Raw genomic sequence first — 17,008 nt, 5'->3', positions numbered from 1 at the left:
GTCAGCTAAAACGTAATTTCTAATGCGCATTTGAGGCTGCGCGTGACAGACTGCGCGTTACAGTTTGGTGTCGAGCACGGCATCTGCAGGTGTCTGCTGCGCATGTTTGTTACGACGTTACCGACCGGAGTTAAACAGTTGAATCGCCGTATATCAATTTTCTATAGAGCGTAACAAATGGATGTCAAGGCACTAGAAAAGCAAAATGAAGATATACGGCAAAGGATGCTCGATGTGCAACAATTACGCATAGCAGAATGTCCACCGGACTCACCGTGGATCAGACCTGTTCGAATATATTACCAACAAGATGGCGAACACAAAGACTGGGACGTCGTAAGGTCACATGATGGTGTGAGTATTATTATTTTCAACACCAGCCGAAAGAAGCTTGTGTTCGTTCGACAATATCGCCCAGCGTTCTTTTATACATTTCTCCCGGAAAAACATGGCTCGGTGGACCTTAAACAATATCCACCGTCACTGGGTTTAACCTTAGAACTTTGTGCCGGTATCGTGGACAAGGACAAACCTCTTGTCGAAATAGCAAAAGATGAAGTAAGGGAGGAATGTGGATATGAAGCCCCAACGGAAGCCTTTAAATATATCATTACTTTCAGGTGTGTCAATAGCAGAGTAATAATTTATTAAAAATTTTTTGTCTAATTTACGAAGTAAAAAAATGTTAGTGTTTTGTTATGTGACATTGTATGAAACAATAAGTGGAATGTCATAATGTTGTCTACATCTGTTCGTGTATAAAATTTGTCTTACATAAACAAATAATAGTAATAAAAGTACTTGCCATTTGCAATGTCATGTTTAGTTGTGTATTTTATTATGGATTGATTGTAGGTATGTTTCCACTTCGGTTTGCAAACATACACTCTTCTATGTAGAAGTTACAGATGAGATGCATACACATCCAGGTAAGCTTATTTACAACTATAATTGTCTTTTAATATTATATTTTACATGAATATTAGAGGATCCGAATAAATTTATAATATTCCATAAAATGTTTTTGAAAAAATGTTATGTCTCTTACCCATAAGTTTGAGTAATTCGTCATATTAAAGGAGGGGGTGCTGCATCTGAAGGAGAATTGATCGAAGTGGTGGAACTAAGCATCCCAGAAGTAAAAGAATACATCAATTCTGAGGAAGTTCAAAGTCCACCATGTTTACTGTATGGTATAACCTGGTTTCTAGCTAATAAACCTCAACACTGTTCTTAACTTAAAGTTTAATATCTTTCAAAGCTGTTCAAAATAAGTATTATTAATTACACTCCAAATAAAAGGATTATCCTTTAACTGAGTTTATTTACAAATAACGTGTATGTACATAAGACAATGTAAAAGGGATGTATGATGAAGACTGGATGAATTTGCATAAACTAACATGAAATTAATGCTCAGCCTCATCTTTTGTGAACTGGGAACTAACCCAAGCAAGACCCCATTTTAAGTTGGTTAATAGAAATTTCAATGCCTTGGTCCATTGTTCCTCTGAATTAAATTGAATTCTGAAACAGAAAATGTGGAATGAATATTTAAAAAATATATATGTATATAATTAAGAAGGTATAGAAATATAAATAGTAATACTTGATGGAATAAGAGTTGCCTGTTGCAGAATCTTCTATTTTTCCACGATCCATTCGATATGGAAGGCAAAAACCACTGTCTCCTTTTTCTACCTGTTCTTTAAATTGTTGCAAGCAATCAAGAAATGCTACCATTGCTGCATCAAACTTTGTGTCCCATAAAAATTTAAATCCTCCACTTCCGTATAAAGGAAGTTCTCTGTGTTGGTCTAGAGCTTCGATATAACTGTGATTACCAAATGGTACTAGACGAAAACGTTTGAATGTGAGGTTCATTTTTCTAGCAAGTGCTGTTAATAATAAAGTGGTTTGTCCCCAAGCAGCATTTATTTCACTCCAATCTACTGGTGCACTTGGCAGTCTGCCTAATCGAAAAGAATTTATAGTTCCAAAATGCCCTGAGTGCCAGATATGAAATGTAGTATTAAAAACGTTTGTTTTCTTCAGTCTCTCTAGTTGTGATGCAGCATATGCTAATTGACACTCCAAACTAAATAAATTATTACTGTTAATGAACATGAAACGTAAGAAATATATTTAATATAATCAGATGACATTACCTATGATATTCATCTTCTGCTAATATAAGATCTCTTTTGTGTTTTGAATATTCTTTCCAATACCTTTCCTCTTCGCTTTGTAACCTTTCCCTTTCCCTCTCCTGTTGAGCTATAGCATTTCTAGTTGCAATTTCTTCCTTTCTTAATGCTTCTAATTCACTTATCATTCTTTCCTCTTCAGATTTTACATCTTGCAATTCTTTTGTGAGTGTTTCCATTTCTATGTCTTCATGACCCTGGTGTTGTTGTTCTACTTCTAATTTTTTTATGTACTCGTTGTAATCTGACCATTCTCCTTCAGTCATTCTTAATTGTTGATCCATTAATAATAAAAGACTATCCGTACATTCATCACAGAGTGGGTGATCAGCAGAGCTACTACTACTAAGAATGTCAAACAATGTTGCTCGTACCTTAAACAAATGACTGATATTAATATTTCTTCTAATTTGATGTAACAAATTTTAAGTACCTTTAAATGATGGCTTAGATTTTCTGTTTCACCAGAGTCACCAACTAACATGAATCCATTATTTCCATTCGCAGATTCAGTTAATTTAAATGGTGGCATTAAGTGTTCCATGCTTCCACACTGGGGTTCTATTTCACCTACCACTTGTTGTTGGATGGGAACTATTACAAATAATTATTTATATAATTTTTTTATATAAAATATATTATAAGTATAATTTTTTCTTTATTAATAGCGTAATGATTATTTTAAACAATAAAAAATGAATATAGCAATCTTCAAAATATAAATAGATCACACAAATTAAGGAAATACATAATTAAAAAATGCAATTAAGTGGAAACGTATTATCTTTTCAAATTAAGCAGTAGAACTTCCTATAAAATCATATATATGTAGTTCGAAATAGAAATTACCTACGTGAAAGTTCTGCGAGTGTGTGTTCTCCGAGATGATAAAAACTTGGATCTAGTCTGAGAGGTTGTAAACATCGCTGACATGCAAAACTCACAGTACTTTTCATATCAACCATTTTGACGTTTAATTACCGAAAAGTAACTTCGGCTTGCGATGAACTCGTACGCCACACTATTTATAAATACGCATTTGACGCTTGGAAGACAGGGTCAACTGATTTTACTTCCATAATACCCCACTAGGAGGCATGGTATTTTTTATTTGATTTATAAGATTGTTTGCTTTTATAAAAGAAATTATGATACAAAATGCTAGAAAAAAAGTATGAATTGAAAATGATAAAAGGGGAGGTAAAATATTTTTATATAATAATAAAAATAATTTCAATTTTTGAACAGGTATCATAGCAAGTTAACTTTTGATAATTAAAAGATAAGAATAATATGTTATTAACGACTTAAAAAATTGTAATGTCGTAATGTAAAGTAAATTTAACAATATTCATGTGAATATTAATTAGAATTTGATGTGTTCAGGTTAGCCAACATTTTCGCTACTACCCTAAGAATTTCAGCCACATGGAACATTTGCGCCGTCTATCGGTATCTTGCAGAAAGAATGATCGTCAAATCAGTTTGAATCGTGTCGTCGCGGATAAAAACGTCGTAATATCAAATAATGAAATTTTTGCATTATTTCTTTCGCGGTTCGTATATATGACTCTATAATGTGACTCTAACGAAGTATCATCAAACGATTTATCTGTGTATGGCCTAAAAATCGCGCGTTTATGGTTTTATTGCGTGCACGAATTTTTTATCGTAACATTTCGATCTATTGTCTTCGTGTTAAACAAATCACGAACTCTAACGGTTTTTCTACGTTGCGAATAAAATGGCCAAGGACTATTACCTATTATCTTTGTGCGGTCATGAAAATTATTTCGTTGATGTTAGGACAATGTGAATATTACAGTGCTGGTTCTTAGTGGTTGGTGTTAGGATTTGAAAAACATTTTTTATCGTAACATTTCGATCTATTCTCTTCGCGTTAAACAAATCGCGAACTGTAACGGTTTTTCTACGTCGTGAATAAGATGGCCAAGGACTATTACCTATTATCTTTGTGCGGTCATGAAAATTATTTCGTTGATGTTAGGACAATGTGAATATTACAGTGCTGGTTATTAGTGGTTGGTGTTAGGATTTAAGATATTCAGTATGCTGTCAATCGTTAGTCGGATACGGTGAAGCGATCTACGAACGGTGAGTCGATGTTTTATAATTTCTTCGATCATCCATTACGCTTGTTTGATACTTTTTATTATTTTAATATTTAGCATGTAATTTTACTTGAACATAAATTAACGAACGAATAACCATGTTAATTATATGTGAAATTCACATTTAATTGCTTTAATGAAAATAGAACAATATATTTGTCAAATTTCATACTATCGATAAAAAGAGATTTATGGCGTATAAAATTCAGTCGATCTTATGGCGCATGACATTCAGTCGATCTTATGGCGCGTTAGATTCAGTCGATCTTATGGCGTATTAAATTCAGTCGATGTTATTAAATTATATAAATTTATATAAAAATGTCCGAATCGTAATAATATGGAATTCTATACTTCGTTCACGATTAGAAGATATTCTGTTCTATACCTTATTTGTAATTTCATACTTGAATTTAGTTTTAATTCCGAACACTACGGATGCTGTAGTGTCGTTCCATGCTGAATCGGTAACGTTAGTAGTGATCCATGGTCGATAAAAAGGTTTGCAAGACGTAGAACCAGAAATGTATCAGGTGATATTCTTATTCTTCGCCACGGATAACAGTTCACAGCTTTGCATTACCGTGTAATTAAACATTGCGACTATAGGTGGCAGCATAAGTTTCTCCGTTTGGTGCTGCTCTCTGGTAGCTTTCCTTAGAAACTTTTATTCGCGGATTGTCGTGTGTCGTGCGTTAAAATATTTTACGAAGACTTCAGGGTATTAATTACGCAGTAAACTTCAATTGAGTCACCACTTTGCATGAATAGGAATAAGTAATCGAAATAATCATCTATCTCGTATACCTCTTTCGAATATAATACTTTATTACGACACGTTGTTTCGAATTTTCAGACAGCCGAAATCAATCGTTAGTATTCCAACCGTTACACGATATATATCGGACTCGAAGTGTATCTATACCTGCACGTTCGAAAGATAAGGAATTACATCGAAAGCGCGTGCAACTACATTTTAACGCGTTCAAAGTGATCGCCTCGGACATCTCCGTGTAATATCTCTCCATACACGTACATAAATATGTAAGTACGAATCAACAGGTAGCTTCTCAATTACGTTCGCCGCCCTAGCGAGATAACTCTAAGTTTCTCGAACATTTATCATCGGAGTCCATTAACTTACGCCATAACAATCGGGGTTTCCTAGACGCAATTACAGTAAACTTTCGTACAGCTTTAGGAAACGGAGTACGTTTCTGAAATAACAGCAACGACCCTCCATTGCCATCTTGTCTACTGGATACAATGAATTATTATGCAAGCGTTTCGTTAGTTCCCTCTTGCACCGTAATAACCTGAGTGGCGCGACGAATCGCTGACTCAGCTGTGTCAATCATTTCGGTTGCGTTAATTTCTGTAGCCGCTTTCAGACGGACCGCATCGTAGATAATTTGAGGTTATGCAGGCACCTGTGACCGATGTATCATATCGGTTACGAGTACGAACGAAACGTATCGGATAAAATTATCACGAACACGGTCGTTACGTTACCATAGGAGCAGGAATTTTTCCGTTCGTTCTTAACGATCGATCATTTTCGCGCAATTTCGGAACGACATAACAACGCATACGAACAGACCTCGCCGATAATCTTCGCATTACCATGCAAGAATAGATATGCATCGGTTATGCATGTTAGAGGTTCGTTAGAACCGCCGTGGCGTGTGGCGAGCGTGACATCGCGGAATAAATAAAGTTACATAATACGATGGAATAAATGCGCATATCGATGTCGTGTCCGTCGCATTTGCATCCGCGCACGTGGTATGTTTAAACTCGTCGCTGCTGCGCGGCGTTATTAAAAACGAATGGTACCCAATTACGCGGGAATGCGATTGCGACCATCTCCCGACCAAACGATCGTTCGTTGCGATACTTTCCAGATCCGTTCCCCGACTTTGATAATTGCCAGTCGGCCAATTATCATTTGTATCTCTGTCAGGGTTCGAGCAAACCTGTTGGAAGGCGAGTACTACCGTGACTGAAATTCAACCGTTTGTTCGCGGACTGCGCGGAACGATACGGGAACGAACGACTCGCTTAACGTGCAAGATAATGAGGTCCATCCGCGATTCCAGTTATCGTCGCGCAGTATCTTAGAAGTCTCTGGACGAGCCAAAGAGGAACCGACGCGCGCGTAAAAAGACCCGTGCAACGTCCTTGCCTGACGGTTTGCAACCTTGTCGCGGGCCTTCCTACGCGATTACCCGTGTCATCGGCGAGCTTACAGCCGGCGATCGACTGTGTGCTGGGCCGCGCGTGTGAGTGCGTGGCGAGTGCGCGCCGTGTGTGCAACGGCGTGTGGTGCAGAGCGTGGGTGACTGGAGAGGGTGCTGCCGTCGCGGGAGACGTCGGGCTAGGTGGGTGGAGTGAGACGGAGCGACGCACGGGGTCGACTAGAGGGGGAAGGGCAGCGCGCGGGAGGGAAGGAGAGGGAGCGATAGAGAAAGGAAGAGGGCGCGACGCGCGGCAGGAAATAAAAGGGGTGGGAGAGAGCGGCGTTGGGGGGAGAGCAGCGTAGGGTGGGCGGCGACGGTTCCAAGCGGAGGAGTGCCGTAGGGGCCGATAGGAGCGAAGAACGTTGAGTTTGAGGCGAGCTGAGTGAAGCGCGGGCGTCACGACGACGTCGGCATCGTGGCTGGCCTCCGCCAATCCGTCCCTCAGCGGCCATGTTGCTCGTGTACCTGGGGCGGAGCGCCGCGGTCTCTGTCTTTTTACCTTCCCGAAGCGCTTCTCTTCCGCTCGCTCGCGCTCGCCTCCTTCTTCGCGGCCACGGTCGTCCTCGTCTTCGCGTCGTTTCTATTCTTTCCTTCTTTTTTTTTTTCCCTCCTTTTTCTCCCGTCCGCTACATTTTTCCTTTTGCCCACCACCTCCCTCGCGCAAACTCCCTGCGCGCACCTTCTTCCTCCTGTTCGCGCTCTCGCGTTACGCTTCTCGCAGTCGCTCTTCGTCGCAGCTCCTCTTTCCGTTCGGCCACCTTCTCTCTTCTTCGGGGGTAGCCGATCGCGCACCCGCACCGCACCTGTGACCGGTGACGTAACGCCGCTGGTATCTCGAACGCGAGCCGGCCCTTTTCGCTTCGATACACGAACCGATCGTGTCACGGTAGCCGAGGCACCTTGCCGCTTTATTCCGTCCAACGCTCTGCGTACTAAGCTCTGCACGCGTGTATAGTATTCCCGACCCAGAAGTTCGATTTCACAGGCGTAGGTACCCCGGGTGTACCCCTCGGTTCGCGCGGAATGCCGCAACGCGTCCGCGCAGGCGCGTCGGCCGAGCGCGATGGGCCCCGCGAGATACACGCAGACGGAAGAACGGCATCCGCGAGTGTCGGTGAATTATTCGCGGCGTGGACACGCGCAATTATTAGGATGCACACGGCCACTCGAGTTTTCCCCGCGCGTTCTCCGTCTAGGCGGCGCTTGATTTACGCCGCGTTACACGGCAACGTTTTCGCCTCGCGACTCGGAAATAACAGCTCCATGCTTAACGTTTCGTTTTACGATTACGCGAATCGCGTGTAATTGCTAGCTACGTGCCCCGGCCGCCAGCGCGATTGTATTTCGCCTTCGAGTCCGCGTCAACTGTCCCATAGATCTTCGCGCGGCGAAAGAGCGCCGGGATAATTGCGCGGACGTGGTCCCGCCGGGAAACTCTGCAATTATGGTACCTAGATGTGCCGCTCGTATGGCGGCGTTGCAGCTTGGAATTCCGACGCTCGTTACGAGCTTGCTTACGAATCAATTAGCCGAACCGGGAGGGCGTCCACGTGAAAAACGAGCACGATTCGATCGCTTCCTTTCGATCCTATTCCGATACTTGTCTCCAATAACTTCGAATTACCTAACCGTACTGTGATAATAGCGTAGTAGTACGTACAAGAGTAGTAGTGGAGAAAATGGTTGCCGTAAAGCGGTGACTCGTTCTTCAATTTCCATACATTAGAATTGGAAAATTTAATCCTTCGCATTCTGGTCGTTGTTACATTGCTATGGGTACATGGGTAGTCCACATTATCGATTTTTTTCACTTTTTTTCATTTTCACACGGATACTCGTAATTCTATCCGTTTCGAAATGGGAGCGTTGATTTTCAGAAGCTCTTTAACGTATCTTTGGTTCGTCGAGTGGAGGAATTTTGAGAACGTAATAGTTCGACGTGATAGTCTGGAATTTATTGGTGTTTATTAATTTTAAATTTCGCGGGTAGCGGGATTCGCGTGTTCGAAAGACGGATTCGGTAAACGTCTATTCTCGCGTTCGTTTCGTAACGACGAGACGGAATGGAAATTCGTTTAATATTAACTTTTCTCGCGGTTTATCAACTTCTTTCCACAAACAGAGATAGTATAATTAAATATTATTCGGTTGACGACGATGCGAGAGACATTGCCGGGATTCTTTCGGTGCATCGGGGCTTATGTTCGAGGTGAAGATAGTCGATCGGCGGTAATGAAACGTACACGCGATTGCGAATGAGTTTATTCCGCGTTTTCTTATTTACCTTTCCGACAAAAATTCGCCCGAGTGTGTCGCGTTATCGAATATTTCGTGCATCGCGGCTGGTTCCGCAGCTCCAGCCGAGAGAAACAAGATGGCGAGAGGATTACCGTAAAACGCACGGGTTTTCCCGCCATTTTGCCCAAGCATGCTCGCATTAAAATCGTACTCAATCGTCGGGAACATCGTCGTGGAACGTCGCTGGAACGAGCGTTTTACAATCCGACCGTGTTATCCGCTCGAAAACGCGGCGGCCGGCACGCGGATCCCCGGTGTTTGCGTAACCCGACAAAATATACAGATCGAATTCGGAGTGATTTGTTTTCTTTGCCGTTAGAAATTTTGTTCGGCCGTCCTAGGTGGCTACCGGGCGAAAATAAACATTTTTCCGGGCTTTTTCGCCCGTGCACACGCGTGCGCGATTCGCGTGTGTGCCCGCGTCGACGCGCGCGTCAAATAGTTGGAAACGGCCGAGCATTCATCTTCCAACTATTATCTCCTACATAACTCATCTGTTTTTCCCATCAGCCAAATTGCCGTTCCCTCTCGAAATCGACCAATCTCACCCTTTCGTCCTCTTCTCACCCCCACCGCTCTCTCTTTATTCCGTCGAAACGGCCGTTTTTATATCGATGACTTACGATTCGAAAAAAGCCTGGTCGAAACGCCGCGACCCGTTTCGTGATTTACCGAAGAAAAAAAAAGAAGGAAAAAAGAAAAAAACAGAAAAAGAAAAATTGGAGAAGAAAAAAAGATTCACCCAAACTGGCACATGCGCGCGTGTTTCCTTTACAGAAAAATTAGGCTCTTCCAACGAAATTCTCTTCTCTAAAAAGGGGCACCGCGTAAGGAGTCCCGATTACCAATTAGCAATTAGTGATTACCCAGATAGCCGCGTAATTTCGTCGCGTTTCGAGCACCTGTCGCTGGTATCTCGCGGGATATCGCTAGCGTTGCTGTACTCGAGAATCTTCGTCCTGGGCATCGGGTTTCGGAGTTCTCGGGGTTCTGGAAGCCGGGACATCCCGTGGACGAGACCGCTAACCGCGGGGGTCAGGAACGACCCCGAGAGCCAGAGGGAGAGAGACCGGGAGAGAGAGAGAGAGAGGTCTGTTCGATCCGCTCTCGGCAGGGATGCTCCGAATTCCGAAAACGAGACCGTGCTCCTCGTGGGCGGATCGTGGCCCATAAATACTTGCGGTGTAAACACGAGTCGCCGAATGTTTGGCCAGCCCGGTCTCGGCCAACCGTGCCACGGATTCGATCGTCTGATGTAAACCCTTTGGTTAAATAAACCGGCCGGCAGCGTACGAGCCACGTTTCGTACGCACACGCCCGCGTGGTTGCCTGGCCCCGTCCGTGTGCAATAACGAGCGCGCGCGAATTAATTATTAATTCCACCCCGCTGCTACGGCCCCGGTGCGGAGGGGGACGGGGCAGCGTTGAAACCAGACGAGATTTGCGACGATCGTCTGGAATTAAGATTGCCGTTTCTTATTGTCGGGCAACCGAGTGTTTACGACGGAAGATATCGGTTTTATGGAGTATCGAAATTCTAACGGGAAGGGAATTTTAGTCGGTCGATAGTGGCACCCCCCTGTCCCCGTGCGAGCACTTTATCTTCGCAGTCGCGAGCTCTTATCTGATTCGACGAAACCGCGCTCTGGAAGGTGCAGTAAATCATTTTGCTCCCGGGAACAATCGAAATTCAGGTATTGTCACGCGCCGGTCATGAGATCCGTCGTTGCGACATCAGGCTCGAACCTTCGATCCTATGCTACACGCATCGCGCGTGTTCCTCTTACGGCGTCGGGCGAACCGATTCTTCCGCAACCACCGACTCCGTGTTCCCCTATCGATATTTTTGCATTTTCGAATAATTTTTTCTCACCCCTCGGTGCCGAGCCACGCGATGTCCGAGCGGAGCGTGGAATTCTCGGTAGTGGTAAATATCACGTACAACGCTGTTCTTTATGAATGGAAAAGGCGCAAAAACAGGTCGTACATCGAGTAGTCGGGTACCGTTTGAATGTATTCGAGCGCAAAAACGAAACGGGTAATCTGGCCGCGCGAAAATTCCGCGGTTTCGCGGACGCGAAACGAGAGAGACCGTTTCGAGGATACCGGTCGTGGGTTGAAACGAGAAATTCGCGAACAGTTCTTCTTGACGCGTATCTTTCGTGTTACATTTTTCTGCGGCGATGTTGCCCTTTGAATGGCGCGTGCAAAATGAAGGGAAATAGTAAGAAAGGGAAAAGGGAGAAATAAAATTTGCACCGAAAGCATCGATACCGTCGTAAGGTACGAATTGATCCTGGAACCACCCGGAGTTGGGACATTCGGATACGTCGAATACCTCGTCCGTAAGCGCGAATATTGGCGAACTACCCTCGAACAGACGTGTCGCGTACGCGGCGATATACGGAGGATTATTAAACGCGTTATCGTGGCAAATAGCGGTCGTTTTTCGACGTGGATCGGCAAAGAGAGTGGCGGGTTTGGTCGTGGGCCTTATTCACAACGCGCGCGAACGGACGCGCGAGGAGTGCACGTGCAACCGCGAGGCGAGAGGCGCGTTTATCGCGGTGCAACGTGCAATGTGCGTCGGGTGGGCCGCGCCACGGGGGTCTCCCGTCCCGGACGTGTATTTATGGCCGAAAAAATATTTTATCATAATAATACGAAGATACGTAGCCGCGGTAGGCTCTACTATCTCCCTCTCCCGTTCCTCTCTGACTCTCTCTCTCTCTCTCTCTCTCTCTCCCGCTTTCGTGATCCTGGCGCAAATGAGCAGCTCGCGTATCCCCGTATAAAAGAGAACTCGAATCACCGACGTTCCCCGCGACGCCGTCCCGGTCCCTCGGACCCCGAGGGTCCGGTACGAGGCCGCGCGATAGGTTCGCGCGATTACCAGAAAGTTATTAGGATATCGATCGGGATCGGCGATTTTTCGCCGGTTTTTACGCCGGTTCCGTCGTGCACCCGGGTGCCACCGTGTGCTGCTGGAACCGGTGTCGGTTTCACGGCGAAACCGAGCCGCGCTGTAATGCACGCTAACGAAGCATAAAATGTGAGAACGAGCGGAACTTATTGCGCTCCCTTCCCGTATCCCTCCTCGCTCACCCTCGGCCCCTCGTTTTGCTCGTCGGCGCGGCCACTCGCTCGGGCCCCGTCGTTATTACGCTCGAGGTGGCGGGGGCGGGCGAAGAAGAGAAACGACGATCCGCTGACGCTTCGCGACGAACTCGCGGACCATCGTCCTCGCGGGGTTCAGGGGTCGAAGTTTCGCGGGGCCACGCGTGTTCTCACGGCCCCCGATTCGCGTCGGCCGCCACTTAATCGACTCTAAATCTCGCCGATGCGTACCCCCGTGTCCGACCCGGGCCTCGTCTCAGCCGACTGAATCGATGATAAAGGCGCGCGCTTCCTCCTCGCCGCGTACGGCCACTTAACGCATTAGCCGAAGCGTGTGCGCGCGGGGCGCGAGGCGTTCCCGGCCGAGAAAGTCCGCGAGAAGTCGCGGTATCGTGTTCGGTTGCTAGCCGCCGCGTATGTTCCGGCGAGTTACGAGGCGGACGCGCGAGCGGTTGCAGCTGCGACTCTAATTGCGATACCGACTCGTATTTGCATATGCGGAAAATATCCTCCGCTTCGTGGCCACGATTATTATTAACTCCGCCACGCGGGGTACCGGCGCACGGAAACCTCGCGCAGTGCCTAACTTTGTGGCCGCGATTTCGGTGTCGTTCTTACTATCGCTTCGACTTTATTGCACGTCGTAATCGAGTTACTACGAGGGACCAGACTGTAAACGCGTGCGCGTGGTTGAACCACGGGGCGTTCGGTGTGTGCAGGGACCCCGCGTTTTCTGTCGCCTAGGCTCTATCGTTATTTTATATCGAGATAATTCCCGTTGCGATCTATGCCGACGAAATTTTACGTCTGAAACAGGTTTCCCGTTGCAACGCAGCTAATTCGAGTAGGTACCGTGTATCTCGCAGCCAGTCACACCGAGCTGTCGAAAGAAGGAGAATTTCTATATACGGATAATTACGTATGTAATTGGCGAATGACTACAAGGATGTCGCAATTAGCGTGGCTGTCCGGTTTCCACGGTTTCGTGCGCGATATAATTCGGCGAATTAAAAGAACTTGCACGGTTTTGTTACTCCGATCGCGGAATAGGATCGGTAGACTGTGAAATTTATCGGCTCGATTGTCTCGTATTATGTTGTATTATCCGAGGAATTTTTGACGCCAGTCGCGGGTAAATCGTAAGCAGCCCCGCTGGCGATCGTTAAACATCCATTTATAACCCGGCAAGTAGTTTACAGTTTGGCGAAACGCGATGAATAGAGTTGTTTGGGCTGATCCTCGAGGATCCGATGACACGGCACTGGCCGCTGAATCGTGGGTGTATCATTAATCATCGTTCGGTGAAAAAACAGATTGCGTCGTTCCGATGATGTCACGGGTTTCGCGTATTCCGGGACCACGAGTCACCACCGATCGGTTTTTCGTTGCTTTTCCGAAGAAAAACAGCTCGAGGAATACTTTTCTATACTTAGGTACGTTACGCCAGACATCTGGGTGACTAATTTAACGCGACGATTCGAATATTGTTTCGGTATGGCACCTCGGCAACTCCGGGGCATTTATAACCTCGGTAGGCAATAAACTTATTATACTGCTAATCCAATTATCCCTATTGTACCTTTCATTTCTATCTACGCTTTTACACGGCTATTATACTCGCCTTTCGTGGAACAGATTTCCAACAAATTTCCCAAACACCGTAATCGGGCATAAATTATACAATTATTAATTACTGTTACTTCCAACCAGCAACCCCTAATCGGTCAACGCGTCGAAACTAAGCTAAGCTTATAACTTATTTCTCCGAGAATACTATTTAATTTCCCACTCATTTATTTATCGCCCTTTCTGTAACGCTTTTGAAAGCTCGAAGAATGCTCGAATAGAATTTCTTCTGGGGGCAGAGGGGAGGAAAGGCGGGAAAGTTGGATTCTCTGCGACACGATTTTCCCCTCGTCTGTCCGGAGATGGGTTCAATAACGAAAGAAAAACACTGGAGTTCTGGTGATTTGCTGCGACGCGGCCGACATGGGGGTTGAGAGGTTGGAAAGAACCGGTGGGACCGAAGGGCTGCAGGGGAGGTTCCACCCTGACAGCAGGTGAAACGTCCGCCATGTCCGCCCACATTTGACGGCTGCGGGTTACCTCTGGGCACTTAAACTGAAATCTTGACCGTTCCCCGCCCCTCGGGCCCCTTCCCCTCGCCGGTCGGTCGATCTCGCGCGGTTTTAAAAAGCGTGGCAAGGGGTGGCCCACCGCATTTTGCCGGGCATTATTCGTCCCTGCGGGTGATCCCCACGGCGCTGCTTTCTCTTCTCCTGACCCTTCCATCTTTCCTTTCTGGCTCCGCGAGCTTTTTGTTTCTTTTTCTTCCTCTTTCACCCCCCTCTGCCCGCCGCCTCCCCTTTTTCCCTTTCGTAGCTGGCATTGTATCCTTTTATGAAGTCGTGCACCCGACTCGCATCGCGGCAACGCGATCTTTCGACGTATCGGCGTATCTCTGCTCCCGAGTCCCTTTTCCTCGTCGCTTCTACTCCTCGTACTCCAGTTTGGACCGAGTTTCTGCCGTTTCGGGCACGTCTCCTCGGGTTCCAGGGCAGAGAGGCCCTGCGCGAGCAGATCGAGATCGATTTCGAGGGATTTCGAGGTAGATCTTGGGAAAGATGAGGAAACTTTCTTTGGACATGCTGGTGAAGGATGTTCGTGCGACGCTGTGGTCGGTCCCAGGATATGTACATCTGTGGCGAAAATCGTAGTCGTGAAACCGTGTAATTCTTCTGGCACTTTCTAGAAAGAGTAAATCGCCGATAAGTCCGGTCGAGTTATTTATTCGAAAATAAGCATACGCGCGGTACACACGAGGAAAAATTCACGATCTTTCATCTCACGTTTTAACTTTACACGCGCAAACTGCCCGTGAGAATATTTTCGAAAGAGAGAGCGAAGATTTGAGAAACGAGCTCCGATGCTAATCGTATAGCTCGCTTTATCGACGGTATTAATCCTTTCTCACCGAGACTCGACCATGTTCAACCTGCCGATGAGTCGAGTGTATCGCGTTCTCGAATGTCGGGAACATCTCGGGGACATCGGTGACCGCGTGGGATGTGAATCTCCGTGACGCAACGTCGTCGAAAATAATCGGTCGTTAGCATGGTAATCGAAATTCGAAAGCGACACTCGTCCCTATTTACACAAGTACCATTCTTCGGCTAGATCCTTTGCGCGTCGATTAGAGTGTAACGGCAGCTGACGTCACGACGCGAGCCCAACCCTAATCATTCGTCACTCCCTTAGAGATAAGACAACCGTATGTGTAACAACCCATCGATTCTTCGCTAAACCAGTCAGTGCTCGCTCAGAGCTCTTCGCGCGCTTTTCAACGTCCTCTAGATCCACTGGATGGACTAAAAATCATAGCAGGAATATGGAATTATTTTATTAAAATCTTTTACGACTGTTTGCCGAAATATAGTTGAATGGCGATCCTGCACACGCGTGCCTGTAGTGACGTATTTTGGTATTACAAGGTTAATCGTGTCCCTCGTCGGGGAACGAGACCGCGATTCCGATTATAAAGCTCCGGTCTCGGATGGCAGGCCGATGGAATCCGTCGAAACGGCTGGAAATCTAGAAACGAGTCGTATAATGAGATAAGTCGGAGCCGTGTGGACGCCTGGAGGATTCTCATTTCGAACGCAGCCAGAAGGGAAACCTATAATTACCGATTACTCCGACCGAGACTTCATAATTCCCCTCGGGGGCCGACGAACGGGCACACCTGTTGAAAACACGTCGTCGCGGTGTCTAGGAATTCCTCGAGTTCCAACCGGCGGGGACGGGTACCTGGACGGGAAGATCAACAAATTATATTCGGCCAGTCACGGCGAAAAATTAATGCAGCAATCCGCTCGCCGCGCGTAAATAACCGTGGCCCGTCGCCGGATATCGGGGATATCTGCAATTTCCATATGTAATTTTCACAACTATTAATTATAACCGCTTGGGAATAACGAGGCCGATCAATAATCGGACGATAAAGAAATCGGCTAATTTCGCGAGGTCTGCCGAGTTTAACGCGGTGCTGGATCATAAAAATGGCTCCATTCTCGGAAACAGTCTCCTGCATTCGGTCGCTTCGCTGGCATTTTTAGAAATCGCCATTTTCTGCTGTCCCATTGGTGGCGAAGTTTGCGAAGAAGGGGGACAGTGGCGAAGAGGAACGGTTAGGGGGCACCCGGGATCCTGTGAATTCGAGGATAAAATAGAAAGCAGCGGGAGAGGTTAACGTCTGTAAACGATAGGTAAAACGGCCCTTTTCCTCGGGAAAATCCTCGACTTTATGCCTGGTCGGTCAGCCTTTCCCCTCGGAGCCAGGTAAAATCGTCGTGGGCGAAAGTTGGCAATAAGGGGTGAATTGCTCGTTTACAATGGGACGCGCGCGTTTAAGGCAGTTAACGGTGCGCCATAATCCAATTTATAATCCGAATTGCAACCCGCCTAATCCCATTATAAAGTCGCATTTTCTGGGGACATACGTGCCACGCGGACAGTGGCCATCGGCTATTTGGCTACGTCCAGGGATCCTTCACCTTTCCTGAAAGCTTCTCAGCACCTCGTTGAATTTTTCCCACTTGAATTTTGGCTTCCCTTGTTCTTCGTGGGCTCTACTAATTTCTAAGAATAATCGAGGGAAACGATATCTCTGACGACGCACGTCTTTGTCTTCCTTATTGGGATTATGGGTAAAAGGAAATAACTTATAATTATTTTTATTCTATTCTTAGGAAGGTATATCTTCTGTATTCTAATTGTACGCAAAGAGAGACAAAACTAGAGCGATGAAAAGGGGTATGCAATTGCAGCTCATCTTGGTCCCCTAAGTTTTAACTCTTCGACGCATAGTTCAAAGACATATCTATTTCTCCTAGAAGATTGATTTTTGTGAATATGTTAATTCTTTGCACTCGAGAGGCAGCCTTCAATCGTCGTTTAATCAGATTTCGAAGACCCATATTCGTTAAAATATTAAATTTACGATAACGTAATAGCG

The 17,008-nt window shown here is 45.8% G+C and overlaps 2 protein-coding genes across 3 annotated transcripts; one reads left to right on the top strand and one right to left on the bottom strand.

Moving 5' to 3' along the window:
* The first annotated feature begins 97 nt into the window (after nucleotides 1–97).
* Nucleotides 98–1,365, top strand: LOC108550266 (uridine diphosphate glucose pyrophosphatase). Its single transcript, XM_017903970.1, has 3 exons — nucleotides 98–620; nucleotides 856–929; nucleotides 1,080–1,365. The coding sequence occupies exons 1-3, from the start codon at nucleotides 178–180 to the stop codon at nucleotides 1,235–1,237; spliced, it is 675 nt and encodes a 224-aa protein (XP_017759459.1). The 5' UTR covers nucleotides 98–177; the 3' UTR covers nucleotides 1,238–1,365.
* Nucleotides 1,366–1,404: 39 nt separating this feature from the next.
* On the bottom strand, nucleotides 1,405–3,258 carry Atg6 (Beclin-1-like Atg6). 2 transcript variants are annotated; one of them, XM_017903966.1, is made up of 5 exons: nucleotides 3,061–3,258; nucleotides 2,641–2,801; nucleotides 2,169–2,581; nucleotides 1,610–2,098; nucleotides 1,405–1,527 (listed from the first exon to the last, which is right to left on the bottom strand). In XM_017903966.1, the coding sequence occupies exons 1-5, from the start codon at nucleotides 3,170–3,172 to the stop codon at nucleotides 1,410–1,412; spliced, it is 1,293 nt and encodes a 430-aa protein (XP_017759455.1). In that variant the 5' UTR covers nucleotides 3,173–3,258; the 3' UTR covers nucleotides 1,405–1,409. The 2 variants fall into 2 exon arrangements, with proteins under 2 accessions (XP_017759455.1, XP_017759456.1); XM_017903967.1 differs by having other exon boundaries at nucleotides 3,057–3,136.
* Between the last annotated feature and the right edge of the window lie 13,750 nt (nucleotides 3,259–17,008).

This window comes from Eufriesea mexicana, unplaced genomic scaffold, assembly GCF_001483705.2.
Source record: "Eufriesea mexicana isolate 0111107269 unplaced genomic scaffold, ASM148370v2 scaffold2632, whole genome shotgun sequence".
NCBI lineage: Eukaryota > Metazoa > Arthropoda > Insecta > Hymenoptera > Apidae > Eufriesea > Eufriesea mexicana.
Note: the sequence above shows the minus strand (reverse complement) of the source record. Positions and strands in the feature narration are given on the sequence as shown.